Genomic DNA, 22,223 nt, shown 5'->3' on the forward strand with positions numbered 1-22,223 from the left:
GAAGCCTACTCGTGACAATAAGCGATTTTCATTTCATCTTATTGAATAGCGGAACAGGCTCGAGGGGCTGAGTGGCCTACCCTTCATTCTTATGTTTGTCAATCCAGAATTGAAAGCTAGTCTCAGTAGTGGTTCACTAATGTCCTTTAGGAAAAGAAACCTGTCTCCATGTGACTCCAGACCCAGGACAATGTGATTGACTCCTAACTACCCTCCGAACTGGCCTAGCAAACCACTCTGTTCAAAGGCAATGAGGGGCAGGCAACAGATGCTGCTGCTGTCAGCAAAGCCCACATCTCATGAAAGAATTAAGAAAAAAAATTGCACCTACTGGAGAATTCTCATTTCAAACTGGTGTTTAACGTGCTTTTGCTGGAAGAGCTGTTTGGGTGTGGATTTCTAGAGTGACTTGGCGCTTGGTACAAGTTAATTCTAAAAACAAATAGAAAGTGGTACACAGTCTTAAAACTAATGCAGGTATTTCAAATATAAAATCTACTGAAAGCCTGTATGAAATTAGTGCATAAAGACAGTTGGTGTGCAAAAATAAGGGTGGCACAGTGGTTAGCACTGCTGCCTCACAGCGCCAGGGGCCTGAGTTCAATTCCTGCCTCGGGTGACTGTGTGGAGTCTGCACGTTCTCCCCGTGTCTGCGTGGGTTTCCTCCCACGGTCCAGAGATGTGCAGGTTAGGTGGATTGGCAATGCTAAATTGCCCCATTGTATCCAAAAGGTTAGGTGGGGTTACTGGATTATGGGGGGGTAGGATGTTCTTTCCAACGGTCGGTGCAGATGCGATGGGCCTTCTGCACTGTCGGGATTCTATGATTCTGAGGTATCAAGATACACTAATACAGCAGGATAATTTAATTGACGCATGTTCATAAGTAACAAGAAAAAACTACTTGCAAAACTAATTGCAGCTTAGTTCTTGAGCTTACAGAGAATCAAATACATACATAAACTTATAAGTTGAAAGAAAGTGACTGCTTTTTAAGGCACTACATGTTAAAAGACTAAACTAATTTAGGATGCAAGACTGAAGGTTTGAAGTCTTTGCTGGGAAGTACAACTATTCCAGATTTGGTCGTCTTTGACCAGGACCAATTCACACCAATAGCCTGCAAATAAACCATGCAAGCATAACTTTGATATGTCGTATTATTCAATTGTCAAGTAATGATGCAACGGCACAAATGGCAGTCACGTAGTAATAGTGTCCTACATTGATTACAATTAAACAGAATGTAATGGGTTAATTGATGTGGAGTGATCAAGTAATAAAAGTATAATTAGTCTACAAACTAATTGTTGAACATGAATTTCCCTACACCATGTCCTTAGAAGATTAGCCTGGGACTCTGGATTGCAGGCCGAGTGACATGATGACTATATCACTGTCTCCCTAGTTCCTTCTCTCCTCTCAGTCTTATTAAGAAAGGTTCAGAGTGCCTAATCACATTAAAGTAGCTTCTTTGTAAATGTTGGATGTATTTTTGTTCTTTTTCAGGAACTGATTTCTCTCATTAAACAAACCAAGATTCCTATCATCTGTATGTGCAATGACCGAAACCATCCCAAGATCCGCTCATTAGCCAATTACTGCTTTGACCTCCGTTTCCAGCGGCCTCGAGTCGAACAAATCAAGGTGGGACTCGAATAGTTGTCCATCTGTTGTGTCAAATGATGATTTGCTACTGCGTGGTTTCCTGGTTCTTTAAATCTGTGGAAAGTTTGCACTTCCACGAAGACAGCAACTATAAGTTAAATTATTTAACCACCCAAATATGGCCGCTTTTGCATAAATCATGCTTCCAAAGTCTCTCCACCTCCCATTCTTCCAATGTTTTGTCCGCTCTTGCCGTGTTGGGAGGAAAACGGGATGTAACTTCTGCCTCACGTACGTGCTTAGATACAAACATTGGGAGAGTTGAGGGCTGGGAATTAGTTAACATTGTGTTTGATGGACTGTATAGACCTGGCTATTTTATCAATTGTGTATAGTAAATTGACAACGGCGGTATTATATTTCACAAAACATTTACTTTGTAGCAGCTTACAGCCGTCTACAAACACCAACAAACAATACTGAAAATACTAATCATGTCATGGTCTGTGTCATCTCTGATAACTTCTGTAAGCTGCTTTTTTTCAGGGCGCAATGATGACTGTTGCTTTTAAAGAAGGCTTGAAGATTCCCCCACCAGCTATGAATGAAATTATACTTGCAGCCAATCAGGATATCAGACAGGTTAGTGAACTGAAATTTTGGCACAGAGCTAGAGTTAACGGTGAAATACCTGTGATATGATGGGTTACAGAGATGCCGATTTGCAGTCATCTCCTCGTCACCTCAATTTGAAAATCTTTTACTAGACTTGTTGCTAATTATTGCCTCTCTCCCTTTTGACGTTGTTTTCAATATTATTTAACTGCTTACTACACAGTGCATGTTGCTGTTATAACAGTTGCAAAAACCTCACCTTGTATATTATTCCCAGAATTAACTGAAAATGGGAAGAAACAAGATGTTGAAAGGTGTAAAACAAAGGCAGACTCCTCTTCAAAAAGAAGCTTGGAGTCACAGCTGAGGATCATTGAACTAGCTTGTGCAGATGTAAATTGGAGCAAGAGTTGAACATACAACCTCATGAACAAGTTTCGCAAAGGAGCCAGATCATAGCGAATCTGTGCCTCAACTCCCATTTCCCAACTGTTGCCCTGTATCCCTTGACACCCATACCTAATAAAAATTAATCAATCTTGGTCTTGGGGAGGGAGAGTTTCCTGATTTCACTCCTTCGATAGTCTAGCATTAATTATGAGCTAAAAGCAAATTACTGTGGATGCTGGAATCTGAAACTAAAGAGAAAATGCTGGAAAATCTCAGCAGGTCTGCTGCATCTGTAATTATGAGCTTGAATGAATGAAAATTGCTTATTGTCACAAGTAGGCTTCAAATGAAGTTACTGTGAAAAGCCCCTAATCGCCACATTCTGGCGCCTGTTCGGGGAGGCTGGTACGGGAATTGAATCTGTGCTGCTGGCCTGCCTTGGCCTGCTTTTAAAGCCAACTATTTAGCCCTGTGCTAAACCAGCCCAGCTTATGCCCTCTTGTAGAGATCTCCTTACCAGAGAAAACTGTTCTGTGTATCTACCCCCATCAGATTGTTAACAATAATTTAAACACCTCGATCAGATCACTGATCAAACTTTTGTGCTCAAGGGAATACAAAGCAGGTTTATGCTATCTGTCCTAATTCTCTATTCTGGTGAATCCATGCCAAACCAAAGTGCTAGCGGAATTAAATGAGTCGAGTTCTTCGGACCATATGAAACTAACAAAACAGCTTTATTTGCCACATGCATGTGGGAGACCTAAAACTCAGCTGCCTTAACTACAGCTCGGTCCAAGTCGCTCTGGCCCATGAAGCTGTCTTACACATCTTGTACAGTTTTGGATAGTCCGGACTAATTCAAAAGAATGCAAGGTAATTCAGAGTACTTCAGTACAATTGATTATCGATACCGGTAGTTTGATTAGGTTGCAGTCATTTCCCTGATTAGATGACGTGGATACATTGTCTGGCACACTACTTTTAATCGTTCAGTGGGCACATCTTGTGTCAATACAAAGGAATGTCCTTTAGACAATCAGCCCATAATGAGTTGGGGAGTTCCCTGTTTCCCTGATACATGTATATGGGTGGGTGCACAATGTCCTTTCCAGACATTCAGGAGCCAGGCTGAGCATTTTCGATTTGTAGGCTATGAAATGTGCTACCTGAAATATGTTTGCGTTTGTCCACATTTTGGGTGTTAGAGATTGTCAGGTTAACCCTTTCTAGGCATTCCCTTCCCTGCTGTCCCATGTGTACCCCATTTTCCTCCATTTTCCCTGCTACATAAGGCCAATATTGATCATTTTGATTTGCGATGCTCAAAACTGATGCAGCATTCCAGAAGTGGTCTCATCAGGGCTCTTACCACAGGATCTTACTTTTGTCGCCCCCTTTTTTTTCCAACCGTCTTAATGAATACTATTGGCTTTTTTTGATTTTTTTTTTTGTAACTGTGTGTCGTCAGCTTTGTGATTTGTGTATCTGGACACCTGATCTCTTGCTCTTCTAACAGTGCAGATTCCTTGTTTATTGCTAACTTCAATTAATTTACTTCCCTGCTTTCCTGTCATTACTTTCTGAATGTAGAGTCTGTCTTGGGCACCCAGACAAATTGTAGACTGGTATCTTGGGCGATCCACTCGTATTCGTTTCATGGCATTGGGCGATCCACTCGTTTCACGGCAACTGGGTATACTGAACCAATAGCATTGGTAATGATGTAATCTGATTAAAAACGTGGATATTACTGTCCTGTAGTGGCTTTATTGTTGGGGTTATTTGATGGAAAATACTCCACTATCTTCTCTCTCAACGTTGCATTAAAAATAAAAGAGCAGATGTTGCCTTCCTCATCCTCCCTCGCTCCCTCATTGTGCTGCTATCATCACTGTTCCTAAAGATCTGATCCATGGCAACTGGAAATGGTACCAAAAAATCAATCCCTCCTTCAGCTCATAATGGAAGGTAATTGGGACACGTTAGCAAGATTTGGGAGACGAGGACCATGTGCTTAGTTGTGGTGCGTTCCATAGCACTAATGCGTGGAGGAACTCCTCAGAATGCTGTTTCTATTCTGAAATGGGACCCTTGAACTGTTTAAAGTGTTTCCTTATACTTTATTCTGCCAACAAAACCATCAAGAACCCCGCATATACACAGTTTGTAACTTTTATGTCTTTCATTTCCACATTTTCTAGGTTCTGCATAATCTCAGTATGTGGTGTGTGGAAAACAAGACTTTGACTTACGATCAGGCGAAAGAAAATGGCAGCAAGACCAGAAAAGATATTAAAATGGTGAGGTCATTTAGATGATAATTTGTTCCTTATTGTTGCACTATAATGTTTTATCAAAATAGAATTATTTTTCGTGAGGTTTTAGGCTTTCCTCCAACATCCATGAATTTGTATCCTCATTGAACATATTTGCTCTTGCTCACCATAATTTGGTGAGTCTAATTTATTGTTGAGTAATTGATTTTAAAGCTGGAATGTGGAGCATTTCCCATATAGTGCATTCAGTACTGAGTACACCCAGGAACAATTGCAAAAGGGAAGGATATAAATAGAACAATAGATCTTTTGGAAAATCACACTGAACTCTTTGTCTTGCTTAGTACAGTAGTGTGTTAAATCGGGGTAGGTGATTTGTGGTGATCCTATTGTTTTAAACAAGGCTTGAACTTTAAGTTTAAAGAAAGTTCCTTTGAATATCATATTCCATTAAGATGAATGCAGCATTTTGCTTGTATTAAAGTATCTATATAAACAGTGCTTACAAAAAAAGTCGATCTCCTGATTCCAGGGCCCCTTTGATGTTGTGAGAAAAGTGTTTGCTGCTGGGGAGGAAACTGCCCGCATGAGTCTCATAGACAAATCAGACCTCTTCTTTCATGATTACTCAATAGCACCACTTTTTGTGCAAGAAAACTACCTGCATGTGAAGCCAGCAGCTGCTGGGTAAGTAGCAGAGTATTATCGAGCCATACAGCACAGAAAAGGCCCTTCGGCCCATTGAACCTGTAAAGTTATACTAAATCTGCACGAGTCCCACTTTCCAGCATTTGACCCATAGCCTTGAATGTTGTGACATTACAAGTGTTCATCCGCGTACTTATTAAAGGTTGTGAGGTTTGCCACCTCTACTACCCTCCCAGGCAGTGTATTCCAGACTCCCACCACCCTCTCCGTGAACGTTTTTCCCTCCAGTCCCTTCTAAACTTCCTGTTCCTCACTTTAAAATTATGTCTCCTCGTTATTTACCCGTCAACTAGGGTGAGCAGCTGCTTCCAATCCACCGTGTCCATATCCCTCATATTCTTATACACCTCTATCAGGTGCTCTCTTGGCCTTCTCTGCTCTAAATAAATCAACCTGAACCTATCCAGCCGCTCTTCATAGCTCAAATACTCTACCCCAAGCAATACCCTGGTGAATCTCCTCTGCACCCTCTCCAGTGTAATCACATCCTTTCTCTAGTGAGGCGACCAGAACTGCACACAGTCCAGCTGTGGCCTAACCAAAGCTTTGTACAGCTCCAACATAACCTACCTGCTAATATAATCTATGTCACGACTCATAATGGCAATTGTCCTATGTGTCTTAACTTTTTTTTAAAAGAACATTTTATTAAGGTATTTGTAATTTTATAATAATAACAGTAACAACAGAAAAGAAAGCTAATCCAAATATAAACGTCGTATGTACATCATTTCCATCCCTAACAAGTCCCTCCTACCCTTAACAGAAAATAGCCAAACTTACCCCCCTTTAGATTATTCCCTTTGCTGACAGTTAATTTTCCCCGAAGAAGTCGATAAACGGCTGCCCCCTCCGGACGAACCCGAGCGTTGACCCTCTTAAGGCGAACTTGATTTTCTCAAGACTGAGAAACCCAGCCATGTCGCTAACCCAGGTCTCTGATTTTGGGGGCCTCGAGTCCCTCCAAGCTAGCAATATCTGTCTCCGGGCTACCAGAGAGGCAAAGGCCAAAGCGCCAGCCTCTCGCTTCCCCCTGGACCCCCGGATCTTCTGACGCTCCAAAGATCGCCACCTCTAGACTCGGTACCACCTGTGCTTTTAGTACCGTGGACATGACATCTACAAAACCCTGCCAGAATCCCCTACGCGTCGGGCATGCCCAAAACCTGTGGATATGATTTGCTGCCCCCCCCACCCCGTACACCTCGCACACCTGTCCTCTACCCAAAAAACTTGCTCATCCGGGCTACCGTCATGTGTGAACGGTGAATTTTAGGGTGAACTACCTTAAATTGTATCAGGCTAAGCCTGGCACATGATGAGGATGTGCTAACTTTGCTCAAAGCATCCGCCCACAGACCCGCCTCTATCTCTACCCCCAGCTCATCTTTCCACTTGCCCGTTAGGTCCTCTATCTGAGTTTCCTCCGACTCCATAAGCTCTTTATAGATGTCCGACACCTTCCCCTCTCCCTCCCCCGTTCTGGAAACTGACCCCGTCCTGTATCCCCTGTGGTGGTAGGAGCAGAAAGATCAAAACCTGCCTTCGCAAAAAATCCCGCACCTGCAGATACCTGAATCCATTTCCTGCTGCCAGTTCAAACTTCTCTTGTAAATCCTTCAAACAAGGCAAGTTCCCATCCTCTCAGTCCCTGCTCTCTGCCATCTCCGAAACCCCCCATCCAGCCTTCCTGGTACGAACCGATGGTTATTGCAAATCGGGGCCCAGACCGATGCTTCCTCCGCTCTCTCGTATGTTTCCTCCACTGTCCCCAGACTCTCGGGGCCGCCACATCCACTGGGCCTGTGGAGTACCGGGCCGGCGAGAACAGCAAAATTGCTGTCATCAATGGCCCCCAGACTTGTGTCCTTGCAAGATGCCGCCTCCACTCGCTCCCACACCGACACCCCCCCCCCCCCCCCCCCCCCCCCCACTTACACTACCCACTTCCTAATCATGGCTATATTTGCCACCCAGTAATGGTTGCTAAAGTTCGGCAGTGCCAACGCACCCTCCCCTCGACTACGCTCCAGCAACAGTTTCTTCACTCGCGGGGTTTTACCCGCCCACACGAAGCCCAAAATCACCTTGTTTAACCGTTTAAAGAAAAAAAAATGCCCTTGGGATAAAGATGGGGAGGCACTGAAAAACGAACAGAAATCTGGGGAGGACCGTCGTTTTCACGTCTGTACCCTCCCTGCCAGTGACAGCGGGAGCATGTCCCACCTTCTAAAGTCCTCCATTGTTTGCTCTACTAGACGGGTAAGATTTAACTTATGTAGTGTCTCCCATTCCCGTGCCACCTGGATTCCCAGTTTACGGAAGCTCCCTCCCACCACTCTAAATGGCAGCTCTCCCAGTCTCCTCTCCTGCCCCCTCGTCTGTATCACGAACATCTCTCTTTACCCCATATTCAATTTATACCCCGACAACCGGTCAAGTTCCCCTAAGATCCGCATAATCTCCCCCATCTCCCCCTAATTGGTCGGAAATATACCGGAGCAGGTTGGCGGCGTAAAGCGAGACCCTGTTCCACCCCGCCCCCCTGCTCCCGACCAACCCCTTCCAGTCCCTAGATGCTCTTAACGACATTGCAAGTGGCTCTATGGCCAGAGACAACAACAGCGGGGAGAAGGGGCACCCTTACCTTGTCCTTCGGTGCAGCTTAAATTAGCCCGAGGTCAGCCGATTCGTCCGTACACTTGCCACCGGTGCCTGGTACAATAACCAAACCCAATCAATGAAGCCCTGCCCAACCCTGAACCGTCCTAACACCTCCCACAAATAATTCCACTCCACCTGGTCAAAGGCCTTTTTAGCGTCCATCGCAACCATCACCACCTCCTCCCCCCTCCGAGGGCATCATGATAACATTTAAGAGCCTTCTAACATTGGCCGTCAGCTGCCTGTCCATAACAAACTGCGTCTGGTCCTCCCCATCACCTCGGGGACACAGTCCTCTTATCCTTGAGGCCAATATTTTAGCCAATAGTTTAGCATCAACATTCAGTAGGAAGATTGGCCTATGACCCACATAACTCTGGGTCCTTCTCCCACTTCAGAATCACTGAGATCGAAGCCTGTAACGTTGTTGGGGAAGGACACCTTGCTCCCTTGCCTCATTAAATGCCCTCACCAACAGCGGACCCCGCATCTCTGAGAACTTCTTGTAGAATTAATTCCACTGGATAGCTGTCTGGACCCGGGGCCTTACCCGACTGCCTGGCCTCCTGCCCCTCTACTATTTTTTCAATTCCAAACGGGGCTCCCAACCCTTCCACCGGCCCTTCCTCTACCTTAAGAAACTTCAACTCACCCAGGAACTGCCTCATCCCCTCTACCCCGCTGGGGATTCCGACTCGTTTAGCCTGCTATAAAACTCCTTAAACACCCCGTTCACTCCTGCTGGGTCCAAGCCCGTGTTCCCACCTCTGTCCTTCACTCTTCCTATCTCCCTGGCCGCCTCCCTTTTCCTCAGCTGGTGCGCAAGCATTCTGCTGGTCTTCTCTCCATTCTCGTATATCACCCCCCCCCCCCCCCCCTTTCCTCAAATGCTCCGCCGTCTTCCCTGTAAATAACAAACCAAACTCCATATGTATCCTCTGCCGCTTCTTCAGTAACCCTGCCTCCAGGGCCTCCGAATATCTCCTGTCCACCTGGAGTATTTCCTCAACCAACCTACCCATCTCTGATCACTCCACCTTCTCCCTATGGGCCCGTATTGAGATTAGCTCCTTCCCTCTAATCCTACCTGCCAGTGCTTTTCCATGCCCCCTCTTTTCTTTCAGAATTGTTTTCTTAAGTTCCCCCTTGCACTTTCTATATTCCACTAAGGCCTCCGTTAATTTTCTCCCCTTGTACCTGTTACAGCCTTTTCTTATCCAGTCCTGAATGTTCCTAGACATTTGTTGCTCCAACAATTCACCCTGAAGGGAACATGTTGGGCTGTACTCTCCCCATTCCCTTTTTGAACGCCCCCCCACCCCCATTTCATTCATCATGATCATGGCTGATCAAGTTCAATGCCCTGATCCTGCCTTCACCCCCCCCCCCCCCCCCCTCCATATAGCCCCAAACGCTACATCTAATTCCTTCTTGAAATTACACAATACTTTGGCCTCAACTACTTTCTGTGGTAGCGAATTCCATAGATTCGCCACTCTCTGTGTGAAGAAATTTCTCCTCACCTCAGTCTTAAAAGTTTACCCCTGATCCTTAAACTACGACCCCTAGTTCTGGACTCCCCCACCATTCGGACCGTTCTTTCTGAATCTACCCTGTCTAATCCTGTTAGAATTTTATACATTTCTATGAGATCCCCTCTCACTCTTCTGAACTCCAATTAAAACACCCCTATTTCTATAAATCCTTTTGCTATGAAGGCCAACATGCCATTTGCCGCCTTTACTGCCTTCTGCACCTGCTTTCAGTGACTGATGCACGAAGACACCAAGGTCTCGCTGAGTATCCACCTCTCTCAATTTACACACATTCAAATAATGTCTTCCTAATTTTGCTACTGAAGCAGATAACCACGTTTATCCACATTATACTGCATCTGCCATGCATGTGCCCACTCACTCAGCCTGTCCAAATCCCCCTCATTCCCATCTGCAAATTTGGAGATAATACATTTAGTGGCTTTGTCCAAATCATTAATATATAATTTGAACAGTTTGGGGTCATAGTACAGCTCTCTGCAGTACCCCACTAGTTCTGCCTGCCAATTGGAAAAATACAAATTTATCCAACTCTTGGCTTCCTGTCTGCTAACCAGCATTTTATTCTTCTCGAGACACTATCCGCAATCCCATGTGCTTTAACTTTACATAATAATCTGCTATGTCAGACCTTGTCAAAAGCCTTCTGAATGTATAAATAAACTACATCCACCGGTTCTCCCTGGTCAACTCTCCAAGTTACATCTTCAAAGAATTCTAGTCGATTTGTCAAGCTTGATTTCCCTTTTGTAAATCTATCCGTGCTTTCTAAATGCTGTGCTATGAAATCCTTGATAATGGATTCTAGCAACTTCCCTACTACTGATGTTAGGCTCACTGGTCTATAGTTCCCTGTTTTCTCTCTACCTCCTTTTTTGAATATCAGGGTTACCCTCGCTACCCTCCAATTTGTAGGAACCATTCCCTACAGGAACCATTCCTTACAGAGTCCAAAGAAGTTTGGAAAATGACCACCAATGGATCTACTATTTCTGGGGCTACTTCCTTAAGTCCTCTGGAAAGAAGATTATCAGAGCCTGGAGAATTTGTCCACCTTTAATCTCATTAATTTCCCTAAAACCATTTCTTTACTTGTACTAATTTCCTTCAGCTCCTCACTGAAACTTGTGTTTCTCAGAACTTCCGGGACCTTTTTTTTGTCTTCCTTTGTGAAGACAGAAGCAAAGTGCGAATTTAATTCTTCAGTCATTTCTTTGTTCCCTGTTATGAATTCCCCAGTTCTGGGCAACACGGTGGCACAGTGGTTAGCACTGTTGCCTCACAGCGCCGAGGTCCCAGGCTCGATCCTGGCTCTGGGTCACTGTCCGTGTAGAGTTTACACATTCTCCCCATGTTTGCGTGGGTTTCGCCCCCACAACCCAAAAGATGTGCAGGCTAGGTGGATTGGCCACGCTAAACTGCCCCTTAATTGGAAAAAATAATTGGGTACTCTAAATTTAAAAAAAGAAAAATTAATTCCCCAGTTTCTGGCTGTAAAGGGCCTACATTAGTTTTTATCAATCCATGTCTCTTTACATGCCTTTACAGTCGGTTTTTATGTTCCCCGCTTGCTTACTTTCGTACTGTATTTTCCCCTTCTTAATCAATCCCTTGGTCCGCCTTTGCTGAATTTTAAACTGTTCCCAATTCTCAGGTCTATTGCTTTTTCTTGCTAATTTATATGCCTCTTCTTTGAATCTAATACTATCTTTAATAGTATCTTTAATTTTACTTGCAAGCCTTGGTTTGGCCACAGTTCCTTTCTACTCTTACGCCAAATAGGAATAAACAACTTTTGGAGTTCACCTATTTGTTCCTTGATTGCCTGCCATTCTCTGTCCACTGTCCTGTTCAGTAATGTTTCCCTATCCATCGTAGCCAGCTCATGCCTCGTACCATTATAGTTACCTTCATTAAGATTCAGGACCTTGGTCTCAGAATCAACTACCTCACTATCCACCTTGATGAAGAATTCTTGATTGAAGAATAATCATTTTACGGTCACTCAACCCCAAGGGTTCTCTCACAACCAGATTTCTAACTAATCCTTTCACATTGCACAGTACCTAGTCCAAGATGGCCTGTTCCCTTGTTGGTTCCTCAATATATTGGTCTAGAAAACCATCCTGTATATATACTCCAGAAATTCCATATCTATTGCACTGTGACTAATCTGACTCACCCAATCTATATGCAGATTAAAGTAATCCATAATCACAGATGTTCCTTTATCACACGTATCTCTGATTTCCTGTCTTCTGCTGTTTCCAACATTGCCATTGTAGTTTGGTGGTTTGTATACCACCCCTAACAAATTTTTTTTTGCCCCATGGTGTTTCTTAACTCGACCCAGACATTCCACATCGTCTTTGCTAATATCTTTCTTTAATATTGTATCAATACCTTCTTTAATCAGAAATGCAACTCCACCACCTTTGCCTTTCTGTCTGTCAATTCTAAAAACTGAATAGCTCTCAATTGTTTAGCTCCCATCCTTGGTCACCTTGGAGCCATGTCTCTGTAATCCCAACTATATCATACCCCTTTACATCTATCGGTGCAACTAATTCATCCATTTTACTTCGAATACTCCATATGTTCCGGTAAAAAACCTCAAGGTTAGTCCGTTTAACGTTCCTTGACTAGTCATTATTGTTTTACAGTGTCATTATCTGACACAGGCCCTTGATTTCTCTGTCTATCACGTCTCTTATTCTCCTTGCTGTCTCTTCCTCTTGCTTTTGATTCTCCCTGTTCTGAAACCTTACAAAGATTCCCCACCCCCTGACATATTAATTTAAAACGTCCCCAGTCGCTCTAGCAAGGCTCTCTTTCCTCCCCACCCTCCCCCTCCCACACATGCGCACACATACACACGCAAAGACATCTGTCCTGGTTCTGCCCAAGTGTAACCTGTCCAATTTGTACAGGTCTCACCTCCCGCAGAACGGGTCCCAGTGCCCCAAGAATCTGAAACCATCCCCCTCACACGATCTCTTCAGCCACAAATTCATCCGATCTATCCTGCTATTTCTACACTGACGAGCACGTAGCACTGGTAGTCATCCTGAGATCACTACTTTTTGTGGTCCGATTTCTCAACTTTCTTCCTAACTCCCTATATTCTGCTGTTAGGTTAAAAAAAGGGATGAGGTCCTCTGTCGTTGGTACCGATGTGCACCGTGTCCACTGGCTGTTCACCCTCCCCCTCCAGAATGTTCTGTAACCATTCCGAGACATCCTTGACCCTAGCACCAGGAAGACAATGTACCATCCTGGAGTCTCATTTATGGCCATAGAAACACCATCTATTCCTCTTATAATCGAACCCCTATAACAATCACATTCTCACACTTTTTACTCCTCCCCTCTGCAGCAAAACCAACCATGGTGCAACGTATTTGGTGTTTCTGCTTTCCCCTGAGAGGTCATTCCCCTCAACAGTATCTGTTTTACAGGGGAATGGTCACAGGAGATTCTGCTTTGCCTGCCAGCTCTCTTGCTCTGCCTGGTGGTCACCCATTCCCTTCCTGCCTGTGGAGTCTGAGCCGCCGTGTGTCCATTTGTATATGTGCTATTCACGACACATTCCCGTGGTCCCAGTGATCCAAGAATCTAAAACCTTCCCTTCTGCAACCAACTCTTGAGCCACTCATTCATCTGCCCTGTTCTCCTATTTCTGTACTCGCTGGCACAGTAATGTCCTGTTCCCCATGTCCTTTTATTTTACATTACATGTAACATCTTTGAGGATATATTTCCATATTGAATTTTGTTTCGTTATACAAATGTTTTACTGTAAGGCTGGCATACATGTGTTCTCCCAACTGGTGATACCATTAGTAATCTGTCTAAAATTAAATAACTTAAAATCCAAACAATCCAGGAGTACCAAGTTATTCTGGGTTCAGTAACACAATCAATTGATTATCTGTTGACTTAAAGTAATTTGGCAATGAGACCTTTCAATTGCCACCAAAAGGTTAAATCTAGCTGATTCAATACCAGACAATAGAATGATGTAAGGGGCAGTGACACGGCAGAAATAGTTTCAGAGGAACCCCTGTCCAAGCATAATTTAATTGTCATATAGAACCTTTAAGGGATGTATGTGACTGAGAGTTTAATAGGTTCCTGAATCACTGACTTCTCATGACCATGATGAAGATACTCACCTGGATAGAATTGTATGAAATTTGCATATCACTAATGCATTTATATAATGCACAGTCCTTCTCGAGCGATGATATCCTACTCCAATTCTGTTCAGCAAGGGTTGAAATGGCAATGACTGGAAAATGTAGAATCACTAGCTAGGATTTTCCAGAACACAGCAAGTATGCACTTTAGAGAACCAGGCAGAGCAGTGTTTCGGGGTAAATAACTGGAATTCACAATCCTTGTTTCCTATTAATAGCTCCACATTTGCACAGAATGCCCTGTAAAGCCACAATGTTGAAAGCCAGTTTGGAATAGCTGTAATTTTGTGTCTAAACATTTGAATCCTGACAGCTGTGGAGTTTCAGCCGCAACATTGTGTTGGATCATTTTTTAATTAACTCTTGATCTAGATGTTCTCTTATTCATTTGTTACCTGAGACTGAAGCCAGTGAATTCTACTTCACTTGCTGCCGTTAGAAGCTGTTCTGTGTTTATGTTCTAGAACAAACATGAAGAAGCACCTCATGCTGTTGAGTAAGACGGCAGAAAGTATCTGTGATGGGGACCTTGTTGATAAACGAATCCGTTCTCTGCAGACGTGGAACCTACTACCCACTCAGGTCAGTGCTGGCATGAGGAGTTTTTAATTTTTCCAATTAAGGGGCAGTTTAGTGTGGCCAATCCACCTAGCCTGCACATCTTTGGGTTGTGGGGGTAAGACCCACACACTGGGAGAATGTGCAATCTCCACACAGTGATCTGGGGCCGGGATTGAACCCAGGTCCTCGGCGCCGTGAGGCAGCAGTGGTAACCACTGCACCACCGTGCTGCCCTCGGGTGTGAGAGTTGAGTCGGTAGGCATTTTCTCTTTTCTGTTACTTAGCCTGTTATTGAACCTAAAATGTGCCTCATTTGAGGAAAAACGTTTTTATCCAGAGGGTGATGATGGTCTGGAATGCACTGCCTGGGAGGGTTACCTCACAAAGTACTTGGATGAGCACTATGGGCAAGTGCTGGCAAATTGGATTAGGTAGGCAGGTCGGGTGTTTTTTGTGCGTCGTTGCGGACTCCATGGGCCAAGGGCCTCTTCTACCCTGTTTTATTCTGTGATGTGTATTTCTCTAAAACAGCACAGGTCTTTTAGTCAATAAAATAAATCTTTTATTCAGCAATACTCACTTCCTGACTCAGCTGCTGTTAAAGCTTGAAATTCAGCTCTGCTGAATTTGTTACAAAAACAGAAAATACTGGACAATCTCAGCTCGTCTGACAGCATCTGTGGATAGAAAAGGGAGATAACGTTTTGAGTCTGGATGACTTTGTCATAGCACATCCAGACTTGAAATGTTAGCTCCCCTTTCTCTCCACAGATTTTTTGTTTTTGTTTCTGATTCCAGCGTCCGCAATAATATGCTTTTATCTTCAAATTTCTTACTTATTTGGTTTGGTTAGATCTATTATGTGTAAGGAAACTTCAATCTTACTTTCTTTCTCTGACTGGTGCTTATGAGATCTTGCTGTTTTCAAATGGCTACTCAATTTGCCAAAGTAATCGTTGCACTTTAAAGTAACTTCAATAATTCCTCACTGAATGTTGGCTTGGTCAAACTTTTACATCGCTAATGAAATATAGAAGTTATATTCTTTTAATGTTGTGACATTTACTACAACCAAGGTGCCACCATAATCCGTTTCCTTGATTGTAGCTGTTTTCTGTGCAGAAATTCTGATTCTACAAATACATGAAAACAAAATTAAAGCAGAACGATAACATCTTATAGATGGTGGCCCGATAACAAATAGACCAATTTAAAGAATAAGAAATCACTAAACTGAAGGATTGGTTTCAGATTTGAAGATGATATTTTAAAGAACTATATAATAGTGCACTAATATGCAAGAAGTCTAGACCTCTGAATACATTTTTGACTGAAATTATTATTTTAAAAAAAAATTTAGAGTACCCAATTCACTTTTTTCCAATTGAGGGGCAATTTAGCGCGTTCAATCCACCTAACTTGCACATCTTTGGGTTGTGGGGGGTGAAACCCACGCAAACACGGGGAGAATGTGCAAACTCCACACGGACAGTGACCCAGAGCCGGGATCGAACCTGGGACCTCGGCACGTGAGGCAGCAGGGCTATCCCACTGTGGCACCGTGCTGCCCTTTTGACTGAAATTATGAGACAGTATCTTGCTTCCCTCTTTGCCTGAGACCTGGGCTTCGTTGGTTATGTTAGCTTCAGTCTGAGAGTGGATACAATGGACCAAAATGTAATGAGGGAGAATGCAGGAAAATAACCTGCTTTTCTTAAATTGTACCTCTCCTTGGGAGGCCAGAAAATAGCTTTGAAAAGTCTAATGGCAACAGTATTCCAAAATCCGGGTGTTGAACCAGAGGAATACAGAATTAAGGATGTTGGTGAAAATATTATAAATTTTTAAATTAATTTCTGAAAACCTTTGAAGTCGCTATCTTTTGCTTTACAGGCCATTTATGCCAGTGTGATTCCTGGTGAGTTGATGAGGGGATATATGTCGCAGTTTCCAAGTTTCCCAAGTTGGTTGGGAAAATTTTCATCTACTGGCAAGCACGATCGCATAGTGCAAGAACTTGCCAGGCACATGTGCCTAAGGTATGTATGTGGGATTTCAGCAGAGCAGCTAATGATACCACAGTACTTGTACACTGCTGTATTTTAAAAAGAAAGATCTAATTGTAAGAATTTCCTAGAAACTTAATGGAAGTTTGATACTATGCTGTTCAAGTTCAATCATTGCTAAGTTAGCAGAACCCCTTGAGTTTGAAGTGGTAGCATTGCCATTGGCCCTGATACCTCTCCCATTGGAGGGTGATGGTGAGGTCGGGGTAGGATTCGGAATCCCCTGCTACAAAATGGATGGATGTGTGCATCAGATCAAAATGGCTTGTAATTTGTGATCCATTGAGTGGGAGCAAGAAAATCTAAGCTGGGTGAGTATGCAGCCTCATTCAGCAGAATACCACGCATTCAGGTGTTGATCAGCTCAGTGCTTGGTAGTTTCTTGTGTGATGTGCATCCTGCTGAATGACTTGTATCATCCACACTTGTAGTTAAATCCATCCTCTGAATAATAATAATCTTTGTTAGTGTCACAAGTAGGCATGTGTTAATGCTGCAATGAAGTTACTGTGAAAATCCCCAGAGGGAGAATTCAATGTCCAATTCGCCTAAAAAGCACATCTTTCGGGACTTGTGGGAGGAAACAGGAGCACCCAGAAGAAGCCCAAGCAGACATGGGGAGAACGTGCAGACTCCGCACAGACAGGGGCCCAAGCTGAGAATTGAACCTGGGTCCCTGGCGCTTTGAAGCAACAGTGCTAACCACTGTGCTACTGCGAATACCAACTTCATATTGACATCAAATTTAGATCAACATTTTAATTTGTTGCCTATTTGTCCAACCTCTCTCATCTGTACTTTCTTTAAACTCCTAAAAGAACACATGCCAGTAAGCGGGCTATAAACCTGGATTATCTTCCTTACCTGCGGGATACCTTGGTGCAGCCTCTTGCACTTCAGGGAACAAATGGTGTTCGAGAGGCAGTTGAAACAATGGAAGCGTATTATCTAATCAAAGAAGATGTGGATTGCATCATGGAGATTAGCAGCTGGGGTGGTCGACCAGATCCTTTCTCCAAACTAGATCCTAAGGTAACTCGAAGTGCATTTCGTTGAATTCTGAAGAGGATCTGAATTTGCAGTTTCCAAGTCTAAGCAAAATGTATATGTGACACAAACACAATATTGCAAATGTTTCCATACTGCGATAGATCTAATACTCCGTGTAATACTTGCCTGTCTAGATTACTTGAGGCATCTCAAACTTCCCCCCCCTCCCTTCAGGTGAAGGCTGCGTTTACTCGGACCTATAACAGAGAGACGCACTTGACTCCCTATGCGCTGCAAGATGTAAAGAAATTGAAACGTGGAAGTGCAGCTGGATCTTCACTGGACTCTGAGCTCAGTGATGGATTGCATACAGAAGATGTCCAATCAGAAGAGACAGAGGATAATCTGGAATTAGATGGAATGATTAAGGTATGACCTCATTTATATTTTTCTAAAACTACCTGGGACACCTTGCTGAATAAAATGATTTGAAGTAGAATATTGGCTGAAGAACTTTACCTGGGACTGCTTGACGTTTACATTTGAAGAACTAAATGAAGTTGCTTTGTAATGAGGGATCGGTGTGAAGAGCAATGGCATAAATAGGGTACTTTGTGAAAGAGTCTCAAGAGAAAGTTGGCAGCTTTGTTCCTCTGCTCTCATTCTAGCTGCAGAATCATTGTGAAAACTACACAAGTAACTTCCTGGGAATATAACTGATGGAGTTATAATTTATAGATTATAGATTAAAGGAGTGAGCTGTAGTTTGTACCGAGTTGATAATTTAGGGATAAGCACATGTCTTGTATTGAAATGGACTGGAGTAGTTTGGGTATTTTGCATGAAAATCTGATTCAGTGGCAATGGGCACGTGCAACCAAATTGCATTTAGCAAGACCTCACATTTTTAACCTTTTAATTTGCAACATGGGACAAAACTATTTATCCCGTTGTTTGTGTGGCTGTTGGTAGAGTAAGCTAAGAATAATCCTCTTTTCGTTCTCTCAAATTCTCTATCGACCTCTACTTGAAATTGTTATCCACTCTTCCTAAGTAGCAATTGTCTCTGCTTCAACCCACTCCCTGTGGCAAAGGAATCCAAACTCCAGCAACTCGCTTCAAGAAATATCTGTCTTTTTCCTCTCTCTCGGTGACACTTTTTAAATCAAAGTCTCCAGTGATAATAGTAGCAACATGTTGAGTCTCTTAGAATTATAGTTTCTCATCCTGAGATTTTTGAACCTGACATTTCTGGTCATTGAAAATTCTAGTGAATTTAAGTAGAGTCCAGCTGTGCATTTTGGAAGCTGCTGCAGGGCCCATAAAATATAAAAGCAAGTAAAACATGGGAAGAAGCCATGTGATATCCTGAGTATGGCCTAAGAACAGTTTATGGATCAGGAACAGACCTCCTTATGTTTGGGAGTAATTAATCTGGGCAGATCTGGGTGGAAGGTGGGTTTATGATATCTTTCAGTAACTTTTGTTGAGTTGAAAAAGGTTTAGGATTTTCTTGGGATCTGTGGGGGCAGTATTTTTGGGAGGAAGAACCAAGGTTGAATAGTGAAAATACAGAAATAGGCAAAGGTCCTTCAGTTTTTCTGTTATCTTTTTGGAAATGGGAAGTGATACGTACAAATTTCCTCCGGAAGGACTAGGTTTGGGTGGTTGAATATTCTGTCTCATACTGTGATTTGTTACGGTTGTTTTATCTCCACAGTGTAATATTTTCATTGGTTAAGATTCTTTATAAATTGTATTTCCTTTTAGCCAAAGAAGCCTAAAGCAAAGAGCAGAATGGAAGAAAAAATATCACAGCCGAAAGGAAAAAAAGATAAGGGGAAACGAAAGGCAACAAAATGATATTGTCCAGAAATCAGCTGCTTTTTAACTGGCTGTAGCTCTGCTGACAACATAGCACTGCAAAGACCAAGCTCAATGTTTGCTGCTCAATATAACAATTCATGCCAGAACGCAATTTCTTTTGGACACTTCAGTGTTTTATTTACTGTCTTTACTCACTGAAGTAGAGCTGTTGGTGAGAATTATTCACTGTATATATGCAACAAACTATCCTTTAGGTATTTTTTTGAAGCTGTACATTAACAAAATGTGACGCTCGTTCCTTTTGAATAAAGTAATTTTTGCAGTCTCATCTGCACCAGGAAGGTGATTCCCATGTTACTTCCTGTGCAGACATAACTGGAAATTGCTGAGAGTGAGATTTAAGGTCCAGCTGATCTATTCCCTGCAGCGAGTGGCCTGTTGAGCTTTGAGATCAACATATCAGAATCTGTACAAGCATTGGTCCTGTTCTTACTATGGCCTTGGAGCTAGGCTGCCCCTCAATAGCCATAACAATATCGGTGTGGAGAAGTGGTGTTGCCAGCCTGGCACCGTTGTCCCCCCCAAATAATTCAGATCCACAGTTCTGCACTTTATATTTTTGAGGCTATAAAATGTATGTTGTGACTATGTGAAATTGTTCCTTTTGGAGTGAAGCTGTTGCCTTGAATACATTTTGATTTTTTTTTTTTACCCATTCACCAAGGACTTTCTGATTGCACGATGATAAGGGGAAGTGTATGCAACATTGCTCAGTAAACATCCTGGAATGAGCAAGGAAGTATCATTGACTACGTAGACATTGCTGCACGCTATATTTAGCAGAGTCTAGTTACAGCAGTCTTTGTGACAGGCTGGTATCTTGTCCTGCCAGATTCTCCAGGTTCCATTCAGTCACTGGCAGGGCTCTTTTTTTTTGTATTGTATACTGTGGTAAATGTTTGATTCAGTGGAATATTTCTGTTGCTCTCTCCAATGATAGTCAAAGCAAGTTGCTGCATGAACGAGACTTTTATTGTTGCTCGAAATGCACTAATAGCTTGTATCTTTCACCAGAGATTGCAGCTGAAGTTTGAGTATAAAGTCTATTCAGTGTCATAGTTTCTGCAAATTCCTGCTGTTAGCAAGAGATGGGTGCAAATTCCCTTTGTACAACATTCACTGGGGTGGGGAGGGTCAAGCTGCTACACCAATAGACCACAATGGAGGCTGTTTCGCCACAACAGCAGTGTGTTGCATTGCCTTTATTGCTTTTCAGTCCTGACTGCAGAAAAGGTTGCTGGTGCTTCCCATTTCAGCTACTGATATGGTAGAGGGCAATCCTGGAGAGCTTCAAAAAACATCTGGTTGCTCCTCTTGATGTAAAGGACCCAGCTTTGCAGAAATAGGTCAGTTGTAGCCTAGAAACCATTCAGGTAAGGTCCCCCTCTGGGATTATGGGGATGCCATATTAGTAAAAATGTGTTGCTATGAAAGAAAAAGTAAGACTTGCATTTATATAGTGCCTTATCAAATCCTATAAAAAAAACATTTTAAAGTAATTGATGGATCATAAATGACCAGTTAATATTTTTCTGGTTTTGTTAAGCAGGAGAAATTCCTCCTTTAGGAACTTTAACATTTACTGGAGCAGGCACATGAATCTTGGATTAATGTTCCATCTGAAGAATATCACTTTCGACAGTGCAATATTGCTGTGGTGTGTCACTGTATTTTCTATACTGGAGTAGAACTTTATCCACCTTGAGATGAGTGCTATTAACAGACAAGTCTAAAATGTGGCTATTTTAAAATGGCAGACAGGATTGTTACTAATACCATGCTGTGACTTCAAGTCATGAATAATAACTGTCTTGTGAAGAATGAAGGAACCCACTCCTGTGGAAGTTGGTCTAATGGTTGGTTTTCTTTCTGATAAATTGATCTATAGAAAGCAACATTTATAAGATTCATTATAAAATGGTAGTTATGAAATAATTGTTACTAAGATAAGCTTTTTAGGACAACTGGGTATGTTAACTGCACAATACATTTTGGAGAATATGCGTGTACGAAGTGTTCACAATAATTAGTCAAAGCCACTGACTGGAGTCCAAAATGGGCATTAGTCTGGAAGTGACTAGCCAGCTAGAAGTTACAAAGTGTAAAACTTTAGAATTTAAAAAAAATGCAAGAAACTGAAGAGGCAATCAGGATATTATGTAAAACAAAAAAGAAAACAAACTTGAGATTGTGATTTTTAATATAATTTATAAAAGAAAAAAATTGGGGCAATGAGGAGCGGCTAACACCCACGACATGCAGAACAGACACACTTATATACCTAGGATTTGAGCAGAGATTTGTTTCAAGGTATATTTTTTATAACTTCAGTTTAAAATTATAGCGACTGAATTGGAAAAGTGAAATAATCTTATTTAGTTTCTGTTTACAGCACAGAAACGAGGCATGTGGCTCTTTCCATGCAAGCCTCCTTCCACCTTCATTTCAGCAACACATCCTTTGTCCCTTGTGTTTATGTAGCTTCCCCTTAAATACATCTTGGCCAATTGCCTGAACTATTCCTTCTGATAGTGAGTTCCACTTTCTCAATAAATATATGTCTCCTCAATTCCTTGTTGGATATTCTAGTGATTGTCTTGTATTTATGGCTGCAGGGGTTTGCATCTACCCTATCAAAAGCCTTTTATAATCTTAAACACCTCTATCTGGTCTCCCCTCAGTCTTCTCTTTCCCAGAAAA

The 22,223-nt window shown here is 42.6% G+C and overlaps 1 protein-coding gene across 1 annotated transcript in view; it reads left to right on the top strand.

The window, feature by feature from the left end:
• Window positions 1-21,695, top strand: part of rfc1 (replication factor C (activator 1) 1) — an 87,725-nt gene extending 66,030 nt beyond the window's left edge. The window contains 9 exon segments of the mRNA XM_038791398.1: window positions 1,510-1,647; window positions 2,155-2,250; window positions 4,818-4,916; window positions 5,425-5,579; window positions 14,484-14,601; window positions 16,474-16,619; window positions 17,465-17,678; window positions 17,871-18,065; window positions 19,407-21,695. Of these exon segments, the coding sequence (XP_038647326.1) occupies window positions 1,510-1,647; window positions 2,155-2,250; window positions 4,818-4,916; window positions 5,425-5,579; window positions 14,484-14,601; window positions 16,474-16,619; window positions 17,465-17,678; window positions 17,871-18,065; window positions 19,407-19,499 (1,254 nt within the window). The 3' untranslated portion in view covers window positions 19,500-21,695.
• Window positions 21,696-22,223: the final 528 nt, after the last annotated feature.

This window comes from Scyliorhinus canicula, chromosome 3, assembly GCF_902713615.1.
Source record: "Scyliorhinus canicula chromosome 3, sScyCan1.1, whole genome shotgun sequence".
Taxonomy (NCBI): domain Eukaryota; kingdom Metazoa; phylum Chordata; class Chondrichthyes; order Carcharhiniformes; family Scyliorhinidae; genus Scyliorhinus; species Scyliorhinus canicula.